The sequence below is a fragment of the Oncorhynchus mykiss genome, chromosome 15 (assembly GCF_013265735.2).
Source record: "Oncorhynchus mykiss isolate Arlee chromosome 15, USDA_OmykA_1.1, whole genome shotgun sequence".
In the NCBI taxonomy this organism is placed as follows: Eukaryota; Metazoa; Chordata; class Actinopteri; order Salmoniformes; family Salmonidae; genus Oncorhynchus; species Oncorhynchus mykiss.
Genome location: NC_048579.1, coordinates 51,331,363 through 51,355,438, shown reverse-complemented (window position 1 = coordinate 51,355,438; position 24,076 = coordinate 51,331,363). Strand labels below are relative to the sequence as shown.

Here is a 24,076-nt window from a genome sequence, read left to right as displayed (position 1 = left end):
ATCAAATACGATTTTTAACTAAACCACGATGCCTACAACTAACTACCGGGAAAAATCGCTCAGTGCTGCCTTCAGGAGAAAAATCATGACAATAAACATCAACCTGTGGGAAAACTGAGGATTTGGTTCGTCTTCGCCTTGACCTGGCATGTCCTGTCGACTGGAATAGATAGGAGACCGGTCATGCTTGGTGGGTATCTAACTGAGGCGGTACTCATGCTGTCCCGGACCGTCCGGAGATCTTTGGCTGCGTCCCAATTCTCCACAAGTGTACACTTTGGGGAGAAGGGGGATGCTGCCTCAGAGCCAGTCAAGGTCTCATGGAAGCGAGGACTGAAGCATCACTCTGGGTAACACTAAACATACAATAATGCCTGCTGATTGATTGTGTCTTCGTATTTTAAGATGTGCGTGACTGTGCTTGTCCACCAGTGTATCAGTGTTGTGTTACTTGTCATGCTCTGTGTTTTGTGTGGACCCCAGGAAGAGTAGCTGCTGGTTCTGCAACAACTAAATGGGGATCAAAATAAACTAATCAAATCGAGTGGATCTGGTCCAGATAGTTGCTTAGACAGAATGGTTAAAGGTTAGGATTGGCGGAGGGTTATTCTGATGCTAGATCAGTGGTTAAGGGCAACCTTGACCTCCATGGTCCAGCCCCTACACTGTGTGGCGCATCAGACCACTCCGGTAGACCAGCCGCTCTGCTCCAATAAAAATAGCCCATCTTTTTTTTTTAAACCTTTATTTTACCAGGGAAGACATCTTTTTCCAAATGTGCCCTACAAGTAAAACATCACAAATCACTTAGAAAAAACAGTTTACATCCCTCCACAAATAAATCCCCAACCATTACTCTAAACTGTACCAGAACATCAAGACGAAATGGATGTTATCCAGCAATACGGTACATTAAAACCTAAAGCAGATTTACCAAGCTCGGGGGAGATCCTAGAAAGCTCGAGAGTTAACCAATCCTGTGAACAGGTTAGGCAACTCGGGTGTCTATACTTCAACAGCAAAGTTAGATAAGATGGACGTTTCTGAAGTAGGGCCTTGTAAACACAAAAAGGTGAGTAATGTAGAGATCTACGGGTCTTTAGCGAAGTCCAGCCAACCTTTTGATACAGGATGTATTGATGAGTATCAAAACTGTCCCCTGTAACAAAACGAAGGGCACTACGGTAGATGACAGTCAAAGGTTTAACAGTAGCAGCAGCTGCCCAGGGCACAGACAGATTTTTCACCTAGCCGGCTCGGGGATTCGAACCAGCGACCTTTCGATTACTGGCCCAATGCTTTTTGACTTCTAGGCTACCTGCCGCCCTATTTATTAACAAATTAACAATGACAATGCTTTGTACGTACATTTAATTATCCACGTGACACTGTTAAATACAAGGATGACATTGGAAACGGTTTCATTCAATAAAACAAGCAACTTGTTAAAAAGTAGGGTTCATGGCGTTCACCCCATTAAAAAAAAAAAGACATCTACGTCGGCAGCCTGCACACGTTTCACGCTTGGTGATTTTTTGTCGGCCAATCAAAGCCGCTCCACAGTCTGAGCTTCCAAGTGTAGCAAGTGAAGTGAGAGATCTCTAATCAACGCAACATGGAATTAAAATGACAGAATTCAAAAGTGAGCTAAATGAGGAGGAGTGGGCTACGACAAACAACCAAGAGGTGGGCTGTTGTTTAATCTGAACCACGGTGTTGCCATTTCTTTACAAGGACGAGGAGTGCAGTAACTGTAGCCTTAGTTAGCTCGTTACCTAGCTAGTTACCTAACATCGATTTGACGCAGTCAAAACAGGCACTGTCGTGGCATGATGAATAGGCAGCAGCTACCTGTTACAAGATTGTCTAACGCGCGCGGGCCAGCTTGGCTACTTTGTAGTCTCTCACACACACACACACACACACACACACACACACACACACACACACACACACACACACACACACACACGTCCTTCCTCCTACTAAAAACACAAGTAAAAACAAACAAAAAAACATGTATTCCAACTATCCAGATATCCAAGAAAGAAAATCCTGATATTATTCTAATAGTGAAATTATTTCAAATGTCCACATCCCTAAACCAGAAACAACAAGTTTCAGCACTTATAAAAGCACCAGTTTTTTTTTCATCTGTCTCTGCCAAGACAAATGAGAACAGTGTGTAGTTTACTCCAGCGCTCGCCTGCCAAAACGACACAAACTGCCACAACACTGCTGCTAAAACAATCTTGTCTTTCGTGAATGAGAGCTACCCAGGCAGAGAGAGAAACACACTGTCTGTCAGACACCCGCTGAGAAAATAGTTTAAAGCGGGGATAACATTTTTCTATATATTTGTGCATTGTCAAGTCTCACTTATCCTCTAAACAACATTGTCAGATAATGAATTGAATTATAGACCGCATCAGCTGTTGACCTATGTAGTGGAGAGAAGGCATAATGCTGAGTTCACCATATAACAATGGGCATAATCGCTGTCTGGCACTAATCTCAGAGATGATTCGGCATTGGACTGTAATGACGTCACCCAGTTAGCTATTACTGTCTGCTTGACACATGGTGTGACCTCATCGGCTGATGGTGTGACTGACTGAGAGTGTGTGTGTGTGTGTGTGTGTGTCTCACAACCTGCCGGACTCTTGGCCGGGGAACAACAACACTGGGAGACTCCATTCTGACTGAGTGAGTGGATCTCCTTACCTTATCCATTAGGGGGTCCAGGGCAAACACAACTGGCCTTAGATCAGTGTCTAAAGGGCAAGTCAATCTTACTCTGTCTCAGTGTGTTGGCCTGGGATCAGCAGTCAGAGCATGTTGGTGATTCCAGTCTGGCTGGGACTGAGAGAGGCTGCTTTGGCACTCAGTCTGACGGAACTGAAGACGGGGTAGTTAGTACTGAAGTGTACTACACTTGAGTGTAGCTCCTGTCTGTCACTCTGGGTGGCCCACCAACCTAGAGTTATCAAATCCCCTCATTTGTACAGTGTAGGTGGAGCCAAAAACCTCTAGGGTACAAACTCTAGGTAAGCAGGAAGGGAACATAGTCATGCACATGTGACATTTCCTACTTGACCAATATCATGCCACTAGATATCAATTCGTTTGTAATTAACAAATTCGTACATTCACTATCATACATAAAACACATGTGATCTTCATAATAAACAGCTTTAGGAAATATGTATGCTGTGATCATCCCTTAGCTTTGAAGTTGACAGGCTGTGCCTTGTTGTGTGGCCTTGGTGTTAAAATATGCAAGAATGTTGGCAAGAACGCCGGAGTGACACCTGGAGTGTCATCAGTCCACAAGAACAAGGCTCGGGTGACAGTCACCACAACACGTTTTGATCAACCTTACCTTCTTTGCTGAGTTTAGTTCCTTCCCAGGAGTTGTACAGCTCTTTCAAGCGGTTTCCGACGAGCGAGTCTGTATTTGAGTAATATAAGAAAATAAGGTTCATATTGGAGTTAATGTACTAGAGGTTAGTTATTGCTTGAATTAAACATACATCTCACGCACGCCACGCTGGAACGTGTCATGACGTCCAGCTCGATAACTAGGTCGCAGCTGTAACGTTAACTGACGAGGTGCCATGACCAATCAAGCAAACTGTCACCAACAAGCAACGAAAAGTTATCCTGGCCAGACAGCAGTAAACTAACCCATGTACATCACGAACATGTTGAGAATGCATCAGAGAAATGAGTACAGAGCATTTGCAAAACATGCGTTTTATCGATTTGTTATGCATTTGGTAACTAACTTAATATGTGGTTGTTATCTTCCAGTTTTGACAGATGCATGGAGGACACGGCTGGCTAACTCAATCTCAGTTCAACAACACTGTTCGCACGTGCCATTTTTATAGAAATGGACGACAAAATTGACGTGCACTTACTGTCAGAATAGTGTAATTTTGCTGCGCTGATAAAAGTCGACCAAGGTTTGCACAGGAACGTATCCGGATTTGGTAGTTGGCGATCCAATGTCGCCATTGCACTTCCTTCTTGTTGCTTGCTTTTTTCCCTCTCCTTCGCAGTACGCTAAACGAGACAAGCGGAGCACCTGACGTCATTTTCGTCACGTTCCGTCTTCGCTCGGCCTCTGGCGGCAAGGAGTTGAAAGGTTGCAAAGGGGTGTGTGGGCCTCTGAAGTTCAAACGTTTGTTTTTCTGATACATAAATGACACGTGTGTTGTTGTTTTTCTCAAAATTGCATTTCACCCATTGTTGATTTGCTGAAATATATTCCGATGTCTTACATATTCAATATGTTTTAATGTTTCAGTAACAGTAGAAGATTTTAGGCTGGCAATAGCCAAAGTACAGCACATTTGACCAATATGTGAGCCATATTACAGTATAATACAGTACAACAACGTGCAGTCGTTGTGAAGCAGCAATATCCTAGTCGGTCAATAATACTTTTACTACAGACAAGAATATTGTACACTTTTGCACTACACAAACAAAATACCTTTTGCTGCCCATACACATTATTATATCAAATATCACTTTTGCTGATCACAAATTTGCCATAGGAATCCTATACATTGTTCCAAGAGATCTTCAGCGCAACAACAAAATATGACTCAGCATTGACCTCTTGTGGTTGGAATTGAAAATTGCGTCTCTACTCAATGATGGACAGACAGTGGCCTACAACATTGGCTCATTGGTGATGTCGATGTTTGTGAAAATATCCATACAGTCAGTACCCATACATCCTTCAACAAGTGATTGTTGGAGAAATGTATGGAAAAATGTGTGGATGAGTGGTCAAACTTGTGTTATAGCTGCAGCTGCAGTGTTATAACATTAGTTATAGGTCAGTGATGGTAGGCTGGTGTTGAACAGGAAACAAAGCCAATAGGGCCGCATGACTTCAGCACGTGTCAGTGTGGACTACCACAGACCACATGACTGAGCATGTAACAGTGGTTCCCTAGCTGCAGGACATCAATGGGAGGAATACTTGAGCCATGTTCCAATAGGCTACTATAATATTGCATCATTTCATCCTTACGTGAGGTAATTGTCACCCTCAAAGACAGTCTGGTAGGTCTAAGCAATGATCACATAGATTTAAATGATCCAGTCATGTCAGATGAGCATTTAAAGGAAGGGAGGAATGATGCATTAAGGATGCCAGTGATCAGCTCAGACACACCGGAGCAGCATTACCAGATAATATCCTGTTTGTTCTTCAGACAAACGGTAAACAGTGAGGTCACAGGACAGACCATGAAACAAAAGCTGCATTATGTCTTCAGGAGTCTTTGGGTCAGAAATGTCCTGCAACCTCCCCAGTATGGCTTGTAAGCGAAGTAAATATTACCAGATAGAGAGAGAGACCCATTCTACTTTTATACAAAAAGAGAGAATGTAGGAAATGCCTTGGTTTTTATTCAAAAAGAAAGCAGACATTCATAATTCGCATGTTGTGAAAAGGACAGCTCCATACAGATCCTCCATGAAGCTAAAGTTGGTCTGATGACTACAAGAGGAAGACAGAGGCATAACCAGGATACCAGACATTACAAACACACACTCAACATTGGCCTTCCATACACAAGCACTTCAAGTTACACTTTTATTAGATCAAAGGTAATAACCGAAAATAGATCAGAAATGCAAAGGTAATGGCAGGGAATAATAATTCATTAAGCAATCTAAAAAAAATAAAAAAAACAGGAGATTTCAAAACATAAAGCCAGCACATGCACACTTTCTTAGTGGCTGAGGTTCAACAAACAACATAATACAAAGTACAAAAACCATGGCAGACTGAAGAACATCATTTTAAAAATCAGTCTTCGCAACAGAAGATGATATTGAAAGAAACAAGATCAAGACTGGAAAGTTCTACTTAATTTCAAGTGAGACAAACAAAATGTTTTATAGATATCATTTAAGAAAGCATATGGCCAGCGGTACAGTCAGAGACACATGCATCCTTGTGTAAACAGTGTGAAATGGCTAGCTAGTTGGTGGTGCGCGCTAGTAGAGTTTCAACTGGTGACGTCACTCGCTCTGGGACCTTGAAGTAGCTGTGGAGCGATAGATAATGATGCTTCGTGGGAGGCAGTTGTTGATGTGTTCAGAGGGTCCCTGGTTCGAGCCCGGGTTGGGGCGAGGAGAGGGACGGAAGCAAGACTGCCACACTTGGCAAAAAGAGGCAAGTGAGGACAGATCAGGATTCCTTCTAGGCCATGAGGCGAAAGGACACATTGTTTAAGAATCTGAATTATCCCAGGTTAGGGTTTGGTAGAAATGCCCAGAACAAAGACACTGTAGTTGCCGGTCAAAGTGCACAAATGCTGTCAATGAGTCTGTACCACAGCTTAGGAGAAAATACCAGGGTTCGTGAGATTTACTGGTAAGAGAAGGCACCGGTTTAGAAGTTAAAGAAGGCACGAGGAGAGAAAGCATTAGCATGCTAAGGCACAGAAAGGCATGGCCCAAAATTGGGACAGGTATTGAAGGCACAGATATATTCGACAAAGCATAGATATTGATAACTAAGGCACAGTAAAAATATGGCTGTTTCCACCCAGACAATCAGCAGGCAAGATGAAGCTGCCTATTACCATAAAACTTATAGTGTATCTATCCAATCCTCTCAGATCTACAGGAGTACTTAGGGTGTGTAGGGGCTATTTTGGCCATTGGAAGTGGAGTAGAGTATTAGATAGCAGCAGGGACTTGTTGACCACGCCCGGCCCCAGCCCCCTGCCGGGCAGTGTACTTCTGAGAGTGGCAGCGGGTCTCCTTGTACACAATCCAGGCGTTCCCAGCCCACACGATCAGATTCAGGTACCCAAACACCTAGAGGAGATAGGCAGAGATGGCTTTAGTCAGAGATTGCTTTAGTCAGAGTGAGACCATGTGGTCAAAGAGAAGTGAGCATGGCAAACACAGTATTTCTGTTGGATGTGCAGAAAAACTGTTACATTTCCCCTCTTTTTAAATCTATGTGCGTGTCATGCAATTCAAGTGAATGTGAACTTGATACATTCTGATGAACAAGTATCGTCTATAAGAAGATTTGTTTTAAACGGTCGAGTTGCTCACCACAGAGACATTGAGGGCGCGCATGTTGGCGAAGTCAGTGACCTCGCAGGACACGTCGCTCTCCTTGCAGAGTGCCAGTGTGGAGGTGATGCCCGCTGTCCCGGTGGCATCCTTCACGTTCTGCAGCCCCTTGGCCCATGCTGAGGAACACACTAGCCACAGGAAGGCAATCGCTGCCGTCAGACCAAAATCCTGGGGGGAGAGAGGGAAGAGGGAACCCAAGTCATCATCCCTCACTTTGTTCCCGTTGGAACCACTTTGCTTCAGCATGGTTTAAAATGGACAAGGGAGTACATTCAATTGTGGCCTGATCCCTGATCTGTTTGTGATGCCTTGCTTGGCGTGACAATGACCAAACGGAGTTATCAAGACAGAATAAACAGTCGTAGGACCACGCCAAATTAATTGTTCACATCCTACTGGAAGATGTGCATGAATAACTCAAGAAATTGGCTTAAAACACAGCTCGGCGGTCGTCGTCACCAGTCTACTACCTGCCACAGATTTCTTTTCCCTTTTCTGTTGTTTTTGTCTTGATTGTTTTCACCTGTTTCTTGTTAACCGTTTATTCAGGGCTATATAAGCCTTCAGGTCTGCTTTTGGGCGGGCTTGTTTATTTTGCTGTCAGTGGAGGTTCATGTTTTATGGCTTACGGTTTGTTTTCGTTCCTGTTTTTGTGGTCATGTGTGCCTGTTGTTTTTGGCTTGACCCATATTTGGAATAAACATTCTCCTTTGGAATGTTGCTCTTTGTGCTTGACTCCACACCCACCAATCCTAGCTATCCTGACACATGTGACTAACAGAAATTGAATAATGTGTTCCTAAACAAAGGGGGGGTCAAAATCAAAAGTAACAGTCGGTATCTGGTGTGGCCACCAGCTGCATTATGTACCGCAGTGCATCTCCTCCTCTTGGACTGCACCAGATTTGCCAGTTCTTGCTGTGAGATGTTACCCCACTCTTCCACCAAGGCACATGCTAGTTCCCGGACATTTCTGGGGGGAATGGCCCTAGCCCTCACCCTCCGATCCAACAGGTCCCAGGCGTGCTCAAAGGGATTGAGATCCGGGCTCTTCGCTGCCCATGGCAGAACACTGACATTCCTGTCTTGTAGGAAATCACTCACAGAATTAGCAGTATGGCTGGTGGCATCGTCATGCTGTAGGGTTATGTCAGGATGAGCCTGCAGGAAGGGTACCACATGAGGGAGGAGGATGTCTTCCCTGTAACGCACAGCGTTGAGATTGCCTGCAATGACAACAAGGTCAGTCCGATGATGCTGTGGCACACCGCCCCAGACCTTGACGGACCCTCCACCTTCAAATTGATCCCACTCCAGAGTACAGGCCTCGGTGTAACGCTCATCCCTTCGACGATAAATCTGAATCCGACCATCACCCCTGGTGAGACAAAACCGCGACTCATCAGTGAAGAGCACTTTTTGCCAGTCCTATCTGGTCCAGCGACAGAGGGTTTATGCCCATTAAGCGACATTGTTGCCTGTGAAGTCTGGTGAGGACCTGCCTTACAACAGGCCTACAAGCCCTCAGTCCAGCCTCTCCCAGCCTATTGCGGACAGTCTGAGCACTGAGGTTTTGTGCGTTCCTGGTGTAACTCGGGCAGTTGTTGCCATCCTGTACCTGTCCCGCAGGTGTGATGTTCGGATGTATCAATCCTGTGCAGGTGTTGTTACACGTAGTCTGCCACTGCGAGGACGATCAGCTGTCCTTCCTGTCTCTCTGTAGCGCTGTCTTACGCGTCTCACAGTACGGACATTGCAATTTATTGCCCTGGCCACATCTGCGCAGATGAGCAGGGATCCTGGGCAGCTTTCTTTTGGTGTTTGTCAGAGTCAGTAGAAAGACCTCTTTAGTGTCCTAAGTTTTCATAACAGTGACCTTAATTGCCTACTGTCTGTAAGCTGTTAGTGTCTCAAAGACTGTTCCACAGGTGCATGTTCATTAATTGCTTATGGTTCATTTAACAAGCATGGGAAACAGTGTTTAAACACTTTATAATGAAGTTATTTAGATTTTTACTAATTATGTTAAAAAGACAGGGTCCTGAAAAAGGGATATTTCTTTTTTTGCTGAGTTTACATACATCAGACATAAAAAAAAACAGAAGTCAGGACATACAGACAAATTTTATTGATGTCAATGGGAGACTTCTGTTATTCAAAACTGATTAGCAGTATATATTCAGGAACAAATTACCATGTCGAATCAACCAAATCAAGGACAAACGTTTTCTGATACACTTGGAAAAATGGACAGCTGATATTTGGTTTAAACCTAAACTTAGAACCAGGGGTTGGAACCGGTTCAAGGAACATAACCCAAAACGGTAAAATAATTACATTTTTCAAGGAACAGAACCAGAACCGAGAACGAAGGTCATCTAATACGGTTCCGGAACAGAACTGTTATTTTAAAAGCATGGGAACCAGTTAATAATGCTCTGGGCATTTTTTTTTCAGTTCAACAAAAATCGCAACAAAGTGCCTATGCAAAGCCCTCACTCTGCCACTCAGAAATTCAGTGTCTGCCTGCCTGCCAGCTGAAAATCTTTGCCTGTGTGTGTGTGTGTGTGTGTGTGTGTGTGTGTGTGTGTGTGTGTGTGTGTGTGTGTGTGTGTCGGCTAACTGCCCCTTCCATCGCTTCAAAACATAGTCTACTGTAGCTACTGACATTACTCGAATGTTTCAGAAATTAGGGAGAGAGATTTTTAATTTTCAATGCTAGTTAAGGATACTATAGTTATCACGTTTCACATTGGATTTATTAACAAAAAAAGGTAAGATCTGTTCTTGTGCCGCTCTGCTACACAAACTTGTCTAGCTCTCGAAAACTCTAGGCGGCATTATGGGTAATGTATTGGAACTGAGAGTCATGGTCAAGGGCTAGCTCTGGTCCATCGTTAGTCAAGCCAACTCTCTGAAGTTCAAAGACATTCAAAGTTCCTTCATAGATGTCACTCCTCCTAGGTATAATTCTGTGGGCCTAATTCAGATTATACATGTCGTAACAACAAGATGCCGAGCGCTTTATGGCCAGCGCTCTTCTCACGGGTAAAGTTTCAGTCGCATATTACACCCTACTTGTCTGTCCAATGCATGTACATATTGTAGATGCTTGCTTCATATCCAGCTGCTCTATCTATTGGTGAAGTAATTTAATGTCAAGCTAAATATATATTTTGAAATGATTTCAGAAGTTTAAAAAGAAATGTGAAAAAACTATACAAACCCTAACTTTTTGGGGTGTTCGAACCGGTTTAGTACTTTATTTTGCTGGTTGGAACAGTGGAACGGATTTTTTTATTTTTATGGTTCTGTTCAGAACGAAACGATTGGAAAAATACTTTTTGTTCCAACCCCTGCTTAGAATGTCAACTCTCATCAAAGAGAACTACACCCTTGAACCGTATGTCTACCTGAATCTAACAGAAAGCCAAAGGTCAGTTCCAGCACCCTCCCTTTGGCTATAGAGATGGGTAGATCAAACAGATTGCCTGAAGAAAAGAGAACTTGCCTAATGTGTGATCTTGGGGAAATCTAAAACAAAATCCATGTTGTGTTTTATTGCTCTCTGTATATTAATCTCAGATGTTCTGAGACATTCTTTTTTGTAACATTTTTGGTGATAACCGTGAAGTATTCTGGTTACGAGACAAGCAGAGCCTTAAATTTAGTTTCAAACAGGATGTGTTTGAGATTGCAAAGTTTGTTCACAATGCCTAGAGGTGAAGGAGAAATGTACTGTTTGTGTAGTGTGGCTGGATGGTAGCTGTACTTGCTATGATTATTGTATGCGTATAATTTGTTAAATATTCTTTTGATTTGAGTACAAGGAAAATGGTACTCTGTATAGTAGTGTCTTGTAAGCCCATGTGGGCTGGGCAAGAGTAGGTGTATGACACTTACATAAATAACATCAATCAAAATCAAATTATATCAAACATATTCATTTCAAGTCACGTATGAGAATCTCAATCTAGGTTTTGTCCCTTTACTTTCCCAATACTCACAAACATAGGGCCGAAGTCAGAGTCCTTGTACACGTGCATGTAGCCCAGGTAGACGAGCAACGCCACTATAGAGTACAGGAAGCAGATGATGGCCACGCCCACAAAGAACTGGGCCGAGGAGGCGGAGTCTCCCACCAGGTGGGTGACGGGCACGGAGTGGTTACACAGAGTGGTGTTGCTCTCCACTAGAGCAACCAGGTTTAACCTGGGGACACAACGCAGCTTAACACTTCAGTGTACATACAGTGCCTTGCGAAAGTATTCGGCCCCCTTGAACTTTGCGACCTTTTGCCACATTTCAGGCTTCAAACATAAAGATATAAAACTGTATTTTTTTGTGAAGAATCACCAACAAGTGGGACACAATCATGAAGTGGAATGACATTTATTGGATATTTCAAACTTTTTTAACAAATCAAAAACTGAAAAATTGGGTGTGCAAAATTATTCAGCCCCTTTACTTTCAGTGCAGCAAACTCTCTCCAGAAGTTCAGTGAGGATCTCTGAATGATCCAATGTTGACCTAAATGACTAATGATGATAAATACAATCCACCTGTGTGTAATCAAGTCTCCGTATAAATGCACCTGCACTGTGATAGTCTCAGAGGTCCGTTAAAAGCGCAGAGAGCATCATGAAGAACAAGGAACACACCAGGCAGGTCCGAGATACTGTTGTGAAGAAGTTTAAAGCCGGATTTGGATACAAAAAGATTTCCCAAGCTTTAAACATCCCAAGGAGCACTGTGCAAGCGATAATATTGAAATGGAAGGAGTATCAGACCACTGCAAATCTACCAAGACCTGGCCGTCCCTCTAAACTTTCAGCTCATACAAGGAGAAGACTGATCAGAGATGCAGCCAAGAGGCCCATGATCACTCTGGATGAACTGCAGAGATCTACAGCTGAGGTGGGAGACTGTCCATAGGACAACAATCAGTCGTATATTGCACAAATCTGGCCTTTATGGAAGAGTGGCAAGAAGAAAGCCATTTCTTAAAGATATCCATAAAAAGTGTTGTTTAAAGTTTGCCACAAGCCACCTGGGAGACACACCAAACATGTGGAAGAAGGTGCTCTGGTCAGATGAAACCAAAATTGAACTTTTTGGCAACAATGCAAAATGTTATGTTTGGCGTAAAAGCAACACAGCTTATCACCCTGAACACACCATACCCACTGTCAAACATGGTGGTGGCAGCAGCATGGTTTGGGCCTGCTTTTCTTCAGCGGGGACAGGGAAGATGGTTAAAATTGATGGGAAGATGGATGGAGCCAAATACAGGACCATTCTGGAAGAAAACCTGATGGAGTCTGCAAAAGACCTGAGACTGGGACGGAGATTTGTCTTCCAACAAGACAATGATCCAAAACATAAAGCAAAATCTACAATGGAATGGTTCAAAAATAAACATATCCAGGTGTTAGAATGGCCAAGTCAAAGTCCAGACCTGAATCCAATCGAGAATCTGTGGAAAGAACTGAAAACTGCTGTTCACAAATGCTCTCCATCCAACCTCACTGAGCTCGAGCTGTTTTGCAAGGAGGAATGGGAAAAAATGTCAGTCTCTCGATGTGCAAAACTGATAGAGACATACCCCAAGCGACTTACAGCTGTAATCGCAGCAAAAGGTGGCGCTACAAAGTATTAACTTAAGGGGGCTGAATAATTTTGCACACCCAATTTTTCCGTTTTTGATTTGTTAAAAAAGTTTGAAATATCCAATAAATGTCGTTCCACTTCATGATTGTGTCCCACTTGTTGTTGATTCTTCACAAAAAAATACAGTTTTATATCTTTATGTTTGAAGCCTGAAATGTGGCATAAGGTCGCAAAGTTCAAGGGGGCCGAATACTTTCGCAAGGCACTGTATCTACGTAATATAGCAGAGTTATCCAGAGTACTTCTATAAGAGATCAATGTCACACTAAATATACTGAACAAAAATATAAACGCAACATGCAACAATTTCAAAGATTTTACTCAGTTACAGTTCATAAGGAAATCAGTAAGTTTAAATAAATTCATTAGGCCCTAATCTATATATTTCACATGACTGAGAATACAGATATACATCTATTGGTCCCAGATACCTTTTTTAAAAAGTTAGGGGCGTGGATCAGAAAACCAGTCACTATCTGGTGTGACCACCATTTGTCTCATGCAGCGCAACACATCTCCTTTGCAGGCTGTTGATTATGGAATGTTGTCCCAATATCCAGCGGAGTTGCTGGATATTGGCGGAAACTGGAATGCGCTGTCGTACACGTCGATCCAGAGCATCCCAAACATGCTCAATGGCTGACATGTCTGGTGAGTATGCAGGCCATGGAAGAACTGGGACATTTTCAGCTTGTGTACAGATGCTTGTGACATGGGGTGATGGCGGCAGATGAATGGCATGACAATGGGCCTTAGGATCTCGTCACGGTATCTCTGTGCATTCAAATTGCCATCGATAAAATGCAATTGTGTTCGTTGTCCGTAGCTTATGCCTGCCCATACCATAACCCCACCGCCCCCATGGGACACTCTGTTCACAATGTTGACACAGCAAACCGCTCGCCCATACAACGCCATCTGTGGTTGTGAGGCCGGTTGGAAGTACAGACAAATTCTATAAAATGACGTTGGAGACGGCTTATGGTAGAGAAATTAACATTACATTTTCTGGCAACAGCTCTGGTGGACATTCCTGCAGTCAGCACGCCAATTGCACGCTCCCTCAAAACTTGAGGCATCTGTGCCACTTTGTTGTGTGAGAAAAGTGCACATTTTAAAGTGGCCTTTTATTGTCCTTGGCATAAGGTGCACCTGTGTAATTATCATTATATTTAATCAGCTTCTTGATATGCAACAACTGTCAGGAGGATGGATTATCTTGGAAAAGGATAAATGCTCACTAACAAGGATGTAAACAAAGTTGTGCACAACATTTTTAGAGAAATAAGCTTTTTGTGCATATGGAACATTTCTGGGATCTTTAATTTCAGGTCATGAAACATGGGACCCATGTTGCATTTATATTTTTGTTCAGTGTACTTATACCCAGGGGATATAGAATGACAATAGCAAGAGGAAAGAATGGAGACTTTTATTGTCAACATTTCAGCTGCTAATCATCCTGATTGACAATTAAAAACTATTCATTGTGTCATCTATTTTAACCTGATACATCTTCACTGTACAGGTCACTTCCTGTTTGTGTCATACTACACCTGGAATAAACCCCAGTCATTACACTGCACACGAAAACACTCATCCAGATTAATGGAGGAAATAATCAGTTGAGGTCATGGGGTCAAGTTGTTTCCTCCACCACGAACATCCTTCTACAGATGATATCTATACAACAACTTCCTTCCTAGTTCCAGCAGGATATCTGATAACACATCAAGGTATTTCAAATATTTCAAAAAGGGGTCTTATTTGCAGTTGGGTCTAATAGTTGTATGGGTTATCAAACACAGTAACACAGAGAGAGAGAACTGACTGACACCCACCTGAAGGGATAGCTAAAAGTAGCATTCAGTGTCTCGTTCCTTCCTTCGCTGCAGAAGAGTGACACGATAGTCCTTCCAGAATACCCCCCACAGCTCCCAAATGCAAAGATGGCTGTCAGCTGTTTAAAACAGAGAAAGAGAGAGAGATTGAGAGAGAGAGAGAGAGAGAGAGAGAGATTGAGAGAGAGAGAGAGAGAGAGAGAGAGAGAGATATTGAGAGAGAGAGAGATATATATATCACGTAAACTGTTTTAGCTGAGCGGGGAGAAGGGAGAAACATTGCTTACACTGGACATACTGTGAGATACTGTAGTAGACCAGCTCAGGGGGGGGGGTGTTTGGATAAACGGACTGAAAGAATTGAAGAGACTGCATGCAGCATCACACCCAACAGCAAGCTTGCCAAGAGAAAGGAGGATCTAACGGTGTACATAAAGATCTGTTTTGATCCTCTTCTCGTTCTATCTGCTGCAATCCATGTGGTTCTAAGGTTGATGCCCTCTCTCTCTCTCGATGTAGGCTATTAGATCAGTGTCTAGGGGGAAACGTAATGCTACTTCGTGACTGTGCCTCCATTTTGCTTCCGGGTAGGCCCTTCTTTCTCACCCTTCTCCAGATGTTTTCATTTCACAGTGTGGCAACTTCCTGTTGGCTGACGACCTCATTGTAGCAACTTGTGCCATTTCACAGCAATTAACATCTAGTGAGCACTGCAAATGCACAGACAGAGACAACAGCCTGCTATGGTCAGATGACTTGGGTGACTGGGGTGGTGCTGCCTGTCTGGTTGCTGCCTTACTTGCCTGCAGCCTGTATCTTGAAGGATTTGCACAGTGAGAGAGAGAGAGAGAGAGAGAGAGAGAGAGAGAGAGAGAGAGAGAGAGAGAGAGAGAGAGAGAGAGAGAGAGAGAGAGAGAGAGAGAGAGAGAGAGTGAGAGAGAGAGAGAGAGAGAGAGAGAGAGAGAGAGAGAGAGAGAGAGAGAGAGTGAGAGAGAGAGAGAGAGAGAGAGAGAACAGCTGAATTGTTAACCTAATGTCCTCCTGCATGGCTACACAGGATTCCTTTGACCGAGTTATGCAGGCAAGTCGGTTAAACTTGATTAAGGAATTCTCTCCAAAAGCATGGATTCTCAGGACAACATGGTTTCCAAAGTGGAAGGAATGTAACCCTGGCCTAAAAACTATATCACACCACTTCAGTGCTGATTAACTCTCTAAAAGTCTAAGCCCACTACTACTACAGCCCATAGAAACGCATTGATAACACATTCATGACAAAAAATGAATGAAATGGAATAAGGTTTTGAAGTATCTGTCCTTTATCTAGAAGATACAGCGTAAGAAAGCACAGGAAATATGTGTTTTTTGGACACATGTTTAACCCCAAAACGACACCCATACTTCCATTATTTTTTTAAAACTGGTACCGGGTTTGGAGGTTCAGACATTACATGCGAGAAGACCGATTTTCGGAGATGGGGATGGAGTAGATTGAGACGCATCCCAGATATCTCTAGGTTAAATGGACAGATTTTTTCTATTATGTTACTTAGATTGAGTCAGTAGGGTGCGTCAACATGGTCTCAAGGATTTTTAAGTTCTGCAAAACCTGTCAGCTTGATTGGGTGCAATTTTAATTTCATTTTCTTCTAAGTGTCAGGTTATGTCAGGGGCACAGAGCTTCCTGACCCCAGATCTGCATGTTCCCTTCAAGATAATGATTGTATATGCTGGGTAACATTAAAGTGAATTATTAATGAGACATGAATTAATGTATAACACCTCTTGCCTTTCATTTGAAAGGCAGGAAAAGGGTTTTGAACAGGGACATTTCAAAACCATGCCAGTACAAACTGATCCAGCCCCTAGCCCGCTACTGTAACAGACTTTGCTGAAATGGAGAGTTGAATGAATGTCATACTGTAGGCTATCATTGTTTTGTCATTGCAGAATCAGGAGAAGAGAGACTGACAAAACAAAACTGTGACCCATTAGTTTATGAAAAACTGGTGAAAGCTTGTGTGGTTTGCTCCTACATGCAATACGATTGAAATGCAACAAAAAGCATGATATACAGTACATGTCTTTTCTATTTGATTTAATCAGGCCACAGCCTCGAACTAAAGTGAAAAATCCCTCGGCTATTAGAACTGTTGAGCTGCATATTTTCTCCAGTAAGATTCTGGACAGTGTAGCCTACTTACCCATTCTATAAATTTGATGAATCCCAGCGGTTCCTTGAGAGGCGCCAAGTTCAGTCGAAATCCTGTTATCATCTCCCCCGACTCCCCAACTATGTAAATATTATCTGAATGAAAATTAAGTATTGTTGCTAGAAAGTAACGAAACAAGTTTCATTAAGTTTGACAGAATGACGTGGTACTGCGCGCAATGGCTTTGTGCGCTCTGTTTTGGTGATCCCTGTCCCTCCTACGCAAATGCCGGAGGCTAGAGTAGAAACAAATTATGAAAAACGGTCAATTTGCCTTTTTAGATTAATGTTTACTCTCTCGGTAGATAGTTGCAACTTGAATCACCTAGGATTGGGTCGATTTAAAAAATCCTAAATTGGCTAAACAACTGATAGACCAATGATGGAAAGTAACGGTTCTCTCAACTGCGCGTCTCGAATTCCTTAACACAAAAAAACACTGTGTAAGCCTGCAAATGACTGTAAAAAAATTATGTCTGTATTGTATTCGCACTAAGCTGCTGAACCTTCGGTCTCTGTTTGGAAAAATCTTCGCTCTCTTGTTGCAAGTTTCTGCTACTCTAGTCATATGGCCTGAAAGCAAATCAAGGCCTTCATTGTAAATACGAATTTGTTCTTAACTGACTTGCCTTGATAAATAAAGGTAAAATACATGTAAAAAGGTAAAAGGTAAAAAGGTAAAAAATGTTTAAAAAAATGAAAATATTACAACATATTGGATGACTGTCATTCACATTCCATTCACCCAGTTCAATGTAAAATCGATAGGTTTAGGCTACTACATGATACTCACATTTTCCCTATTCCCATCATGAGGTTGCTGCAACCTAGCCTATGAATGAAAGTGTACAATGTACAGTTGAAGTCGGAAGTTTACACACACCTTAGCCAAATACATTTAAACTCAGTTTTTCACAATTCCTGACATTTAATCCCTGTTTTAGTTCAGTTAGGATCACCACTTTATTTTAAGAATGTGAAATGTCAGAATAATAGTAGAGATAATTATTTAGTTCAGATTTTATTTATTTCATCACATTCCCAGTGGGTCAGAAGTTTACATACACTCAATTAGTGTTTGGTAGCATTGCCTTTAAATTGTTTAACTTGGGTCAAACGTTTTGGGTAGCCTTCCACAAGCTTCCCACAACAAGTTGGGAGAATCTTGGCCCATTCCTCCTGACAGAGTTGGTGTAATGAGTCAAGTTTGTAGGCCTCATTGCTCGCACATGCTTTTTCAGTTCTACCCACACATTTTCTACAGGATTAAGGTCAGGGCTTTGTGATGGCCACTCCAATGCCTAGACTTTGTTGTCCTTATGCCATTTTGCCACAACTTTGGAAGTATGCTTGGGGTCATTGTCCATTTGGAAGACGCAAGCTTTAACTTCCTAACTGATGCCTTGAGATGGTGCTTCAATATATCCATATCATTTTCCATCTTCATGTTACCATCTATTTTGTGAAGTGCACCAGTCCCTTCTGCAGAAAAGCACCCCCACACATGATGCTGCCACCCCCGTGCTTCACGGTTGGGATGGTGTTCTTCAGCTTTGCAAGCATCCCCCCTTTTCCTCCAAACATCACGATGGTCATTATGGCCAAACAGTTCTATTTTTGTTTCATCAGACCAGAGGACATTTCTCCAAAAAGTACGATCTTTGTCCCCATGTGCAGTTGCAAACCATAGTCTGCCTTTTTTTATGGCGGTTTTGGAGCAGTGGCTTCTTCCTTGCTGAGCGGCCTTTCAGGTTATGTCGATATAGGACTCATTTTACTGTGGATATAGATCATTTTCTACCTGTTTCCTCCAGCATCTTCACTTTGCTGTTGTTCTGGGATTGATTTGCACTTTTCGCGTCAAAGTACGTTCATCTCTAGGAGACAGAACGTATCTCCTTCCTGAGCGGTATGATGGCTGCGTGGTCCCATGGTGTTAATACCTGCATACTAATGTTTGCACAGATGAACGTGGTACATTCAGGCGTTTGGAAATTGCTCCCAAGGATGAACCAGACTTGTGGAGGTCTACAATTATTTTTCTGTGGTCTTGGCTGATTTCTTTTGATTTTCCCATGATGTCAAGCAAAGAGACACTGGGTTTGAAGGTAAGCCTTGAAATACATCCACAGGTACACCTCAAATTGACTCAAATTATATCAATTAGCCTATCAGAAGCTTCTAAAGCCACAACATAATTTTCTGGAATTTTCCAAGCGGTTTAAAGGCACAGTCAACTTAATGTATGTAAACTTCTGACCCACTGGAATTGTTATACAGTGAGTTATAAGTTAATTAATCTGTCTGTAAACAATTGTTGGAAAAATAAATTGTGTCATGCACAAAGTAGATGTCCTAACCAACTTGCCAAAACTTGAGTTTGTTAACAAGACATTTGAGGTGTGGTTAATAAACAAGTTTTAATGACTCCAACCTAAGTGTATGTAAACTTCCGACTTCAACTGTATGTTCACACAGGTCAGGTATGTTTATGCCTGTTTTGTACCGTTTAAGAAATATTTTCAACAGAATCGGCAGAATGAATACACCCCTGATCACCTGTAAACACAGTTCACTTTCATAGCAGCCACGTTGTATTCCTTCTCACATCTATGTGCTCTCCTCCTCTCACCTCTTCCCTTCGCTTGTGGACTTCAATGCACAACACATCAGCTGTATGTGACCAGGCGAATAACCTTTCCAAACCAAACCACTAAACACAACCTACATAGTTGTCACCATATTAGCTAAAGTAATATCATAGTCAGCATAGCTAATATAACTAACTTGTCAGTAAACATGCTACAATTATGCAGTAATGTAAGTGTACAATCAGTAAGCAGTTACACCGGCGGTCCCCGGTGGCAATAATTAATAATACCAAAAGCTTAGCTTGACTTTAAGTGTTGTGAGTTTAAGAGTTTAAGTGTTGTGTTGGAAAGTCATATCCAGCTAGCTAACATAGCATCCGTCTGTTTGATCAGGATGTTTCAGTAAGCTAAAATAGCTAGCTAGCTGTAGCTTATGCTTCCAGTACTAGATTAATTCTCTGATCCGTTGATTGGGTGGACATCATGTCGGTTCATGCTGCAAAAGCTCTGGTAGGCTGGAGAGGGTCCCCCGGAATTTGTCATAATTACTGTGTAAGTCTATAGAAGGGGGTGAGAACCATGAGCCTCCTAGGTTTTGTATTCAAGTCGATGTACCCAGAGGAGTGTTGTGGAAATTCTGCACAGGGACACTCAAAGTCAATCTTAAATCAATCAATCTTTATTATCAGCGCGCTGGAGAAGTTCCAAACAACTCAATGCATCAAGTACATCATATCTTTACCAAGCGCAGGCAGGAACCAAGGATTATTTATGACACTAACACAAGATTAACATTTTCAAGGCTATCTTTTCACAAGATAAAAATGTCCATCACATTCCATCCTCTTATATCTATTTTTTTATAAAGATGGCGCTGAAGAACATGGCTGACGTTTTACATTCAAACCAACCAATTGTGCAATTTTGTGCGATTTTTTTGCGTTTTGTGTAACTTATTTTTTTACTTATTGTGTACATAATGTTGATGCTACCGTCTCTTACAACCGAAAATAACTTCTGGACATCTGAACAGCGATTACTCAACGTGGACTGCAAGAAACTGCAAGGATATCCCGCTTTCAATGGAACAGGCCCAGATCCCCGCCTTTTGCGTGAAAAAAGACGTAAGAAAAGGGGCCTCAGATCGGGCAGGCTTCTGAGAATCCGTAGGCGAGCGAGTAAACTCCCACTGCCATCTTTTCTTCTTGCTAATGTGCAATCTTTGGAAAATAAAATTGATGACCTACGATTAAGATTATCCTACCAATGGGACATCAAAAACTGTACCATCGTATGTTTCACCGAGACGTGGCTGAACAACGATACGGACAAAATAGAGCTAGCAGGATTTTCCATGCACCGGCAAAACAGAGACGCTACCTCTGGTAAGACGAGGGGTGGGGTGTGTGTCTATATGTCAATAACAGCTGGTGTGCAATGTCTAATATTAAATACGTTTTGAGGTATTGCTCGCCTGAGGTAAAGTATCTTATGATAAGCTGTAGACCACACTATCTACCAAGAGAGTTCTCATCTGTATTATTCGTAGCCATCTACTTACCACCACAGAACGAAGCTGGCACTAAGACAGCTCTCAACCAACTATATAAGGCCATAAGCAAAGAAGAAAATACTCACCCAGAAGCGGCGCTCCTAGTGGCCAGGGACTTTAATGAAGGCAAACTTAAATCAGTTTTGCCTCATTTTTACCAGCATGTCACATGTGCAACCAGAGAAGAGAAAATCCTAGACCACCTTTACTCCACACACAGAGATGCATACAAAGCTCTCCCCCGCCCTCCATTTGGCAAATCTGACCATAATTCTATCCTCCTGATTCCTGCTTACATTAATATGTGCATCGACGACATCGTCCCCACAGTGAGTGACTGTACGTACATTTCCCAACCAGAAGCCATGGATTACAGGCAACATCCACATGGAGTTAACCTTTCTGATCTCCCCATCCCGGATCCGGGTTCGTGAATACAGACTCAAGCTCATTACCATAACGCAACGTTAACTATTCATGAAAATCGCAAATTAAATGAAATAAATATGCTAGCTCTCAAGCTTAGCCTTTTGTTAACAACACTGTCATCTCAGATTTTCAAAATATGCTTCTCAACCATTGCAAAACAAGCATTTGTGTAACAGTATTGATGGCTAACGTAGCATTTAGCATTAGCATTCAGCTGGCAACATTTACACAAAAAAACAGAAAAGCATTCAAAAAAATCATTTACCTTTGAAGAACTTCAGATGTTTTCAATGAGGAGACTCTCAGATAGCAAATGTTCAGTTTTTCCTGAAAGATTATTTGTTTAGGACAAATCGCTCCGTTTTCTGCGTCACGTTTAGCTATGAAAAAACCCCTGTATCCAGGATTGTGTAAATCTATCAGCAAGCTCATTAGCATAACACAACGTTAACTATTTATGAAAATCGCAAATGAAATGAAATAAATATGCCATCTCTCAAGCTTAGCCTTTTGTAAACAACACTGTCATCTCAGATTTTCAAAATATGCTTCTCAACCATAGGAAAACAATAATTTGTGTAAAAGTAGCTAGCTAGAGTTAGCATTTCGCGTTAGCATTTAGCGTTAGCATTAGCGTTAGCATCCAGCACGCAACATTAACAAAAACATAAAAGCCTTCAAATAAAATCATTTACCTTTGAAGAACTTCTGATGTTTTCAATGAGGATACTCTCAGTTAGATAGCAGATGCTCAGTTTTTCCAAAAAGATTCCTTGTGTATTAGAAATAGCTCCGTTTTATACATCACATTTGGATACCAAAAAAAATCCATAAATTCAGTCCTCAAAACGCAAACTTTTTTCCAAATTAACTCCATAATATCGACTGAAAACATGGCAAACGTTGTTTAGAATCAATCATCAAGGTGTTTTTCACATATCTCTTCATTGATACATCGTTCTTGGACACATGCTTTCTCCCCTGAATCAAATGGTAAAGTAGAAGCAGCTGGCAATTGCGCACCGAATTCGACGCAGGACACCAGGCGGACACTTGGAAAATGTAGTCTCTTATGGTCAATCTTCCAATGATATGCCTACAAATACGTCACAATGCTGCTAAGACCTTGGGCGAACGACAGAAAGTGTAGGCTCATTCGTTGCGCAATCACAGCCATATAAGGAGAGAATGGAAAACAGAGCTTCAGAAATTCTGCTAATTCCTGGGTGATGCATCATCTTGGTTTCGCCTGTAGAATGAGTTCTAGGGCACTTACAGACAAAATCTTTGCAGATTCTGAAACTTCAGAGTGTTTTCTTTCCAAAACTGTCAAGAATATGCATAGTCGAGCATCTTTTCGTGACAAAATATCGCGCTTAAAACGGGAACGTTTTTTATCCAAAAATGAAATAGCGCCCCTAGAGCTCTAACAGGTTAAAGGCTAGAGCTGGTGCTTTCAAGGAGCGGGAGACTAATCCAGACACTTATAAGAAATCCTGCTATGCCCTCAGATGAATCATCAAACAAGCAAAGCATCAATACAGAATTAAGATTGAATCCTACTACACCGGCTCTGACGCTCGTCGAATGTGCCAGGCCTTGAAAACTATTACGGACTACAAAGGGAAACCCCGACGCGAGCTGCCTTGTGACGCGAGCCTACCAGACGAGCTAAATGCCTTTTATGCTCGCTTCGAGGCAAGCAACCCTTAAGCATGCATGAGGGCACCAACTGTTCTGGATGACTGTGTGATAACTCTCTCGGTAGCCGATGTGAATAAAACCTTTAAACAGGTCAACATTCACAAAGCCGCTGGGCAAGATGGATTACCAAGACGTGTAGTCAAAGCATGCGCGGACCAACTGTCAAGTGTCTTCCCTGACATTTTCAACCTCTCCCTGATCAAGTCTAATACCTACATGTTTCAAGTAGACCACCATAATCCCTCTGCACTAGACCCACTCCAATTCACATACCGCCAAAACAGATCCACAGATGATGCAATCTCAATCACACTCCACACTGCCCTTTCTCACCTGGCCAAAAGGAACACCTATGTGAGAATGCTGTTCATTGACTACAGCTCAGCGTTCAACACCATAGAACCCACAAAGCTCATCACTAAGCTTAGGACTCTGGGACTTAACACCTCCCTCTGCAACTGGATCCTGGACTTCGTAACGGGCTCCCCCAGGTGGTAAGGGTAGGCAACAACACATCTGCCACACTGATCCTTAACACTGGGGCCCCTCAGGGGTGTGTACTTTGTCCCCTCCTGTATTCCCTGTTCACCCATGACTGCATGGTCAAACACGACTCCAACACCATCATTAAGTTTGCTGACGACACAACAGTGGTAGGCCTGATCACAGACAACGATGAGATGGCCTATAGGGAGGAGGTCAGAGAACTGGCAGTCTGGTGCCAGGACAACAACCTCTCCCTTAATGTGAGCAAAACAACGGAGCTGATCGTGGATGACAGGAAAAGGCGGGCCGAACAGGCCCCCATTAACATCAATGGGGCTGTAGTGGAGCGGGTCGAGAGTTTCAAGTTCCTTGGTGTCCACATCAACGACAAACTATCATGGCCCAAACATACCAAGACAGTCGTGAAGAGGGCACGACAAAACCTTTTTCCCCCTCAGGAGACTGAAGA

At 42.5% G+C, this 24,076-nt stretch overlaps 2 protein-coding genes across 2 annotated transcripts in view; both read right to left on the bottom strand.

Annotated features, from left to right (window-relative positions):
• atxn7l1 (ataxin 7-like 1) overlaps nucleotides 1-4,078 on the bottom strand; it is a 31,219-nt gene extending 27,141 nt beyond the window's left edge. Inside the window, exons 1-2 of the mRNA XM_036944564.1 lie at nucleotides 3,924-4,078; nucleotides 3,383-3,451 (exon numbers count right to left, since the gene is read on the bottom strand). Coding sequence (XP_036800459.1) covers nucleotides 3,383-3,451; nucleotides 3,924-4,020 — 166 coding nt within the window. The 5' untranslated portion in view covers nucleotides 4,021-4,078. The remainder of the gene's footprint in view (nucleotides 1-3,382; nucleotides 3,452-3,923) is intronic.
• Nucleotides 4,079-5,592: 1,514 nt separating this feature from the next.
• Nucleotides 5,593-17,370, bottom strand: LOC110490270 (synaptophysin-like protein 1). The gene is made up of 5 exons (XM_021563566.2): nucleotides 16,838-17,370; nucleotides 14,634-14,752; nucleotides 11,130-11,334; nucleotides 7,099-7,290; nucleotides 5,593-6,852 (listed from the first exon to the last, which is right to left on the bottom strand). Exons 1-5 carry the CDS (start codon nucleotides 16,907-16,909, stop codon nucleotides 6,712-6,714), a joined length of 729 nt encoding a protein of 242 aa, XP_021419241.2. The 5' UTR covers nucleotides 16,910-17,370; the 3' UTR covers nucleotides 5,593-6,711.
• Between the last annotated feature and the right edge of the window lie 6,706 nt (nucleotides 17,371-24,076).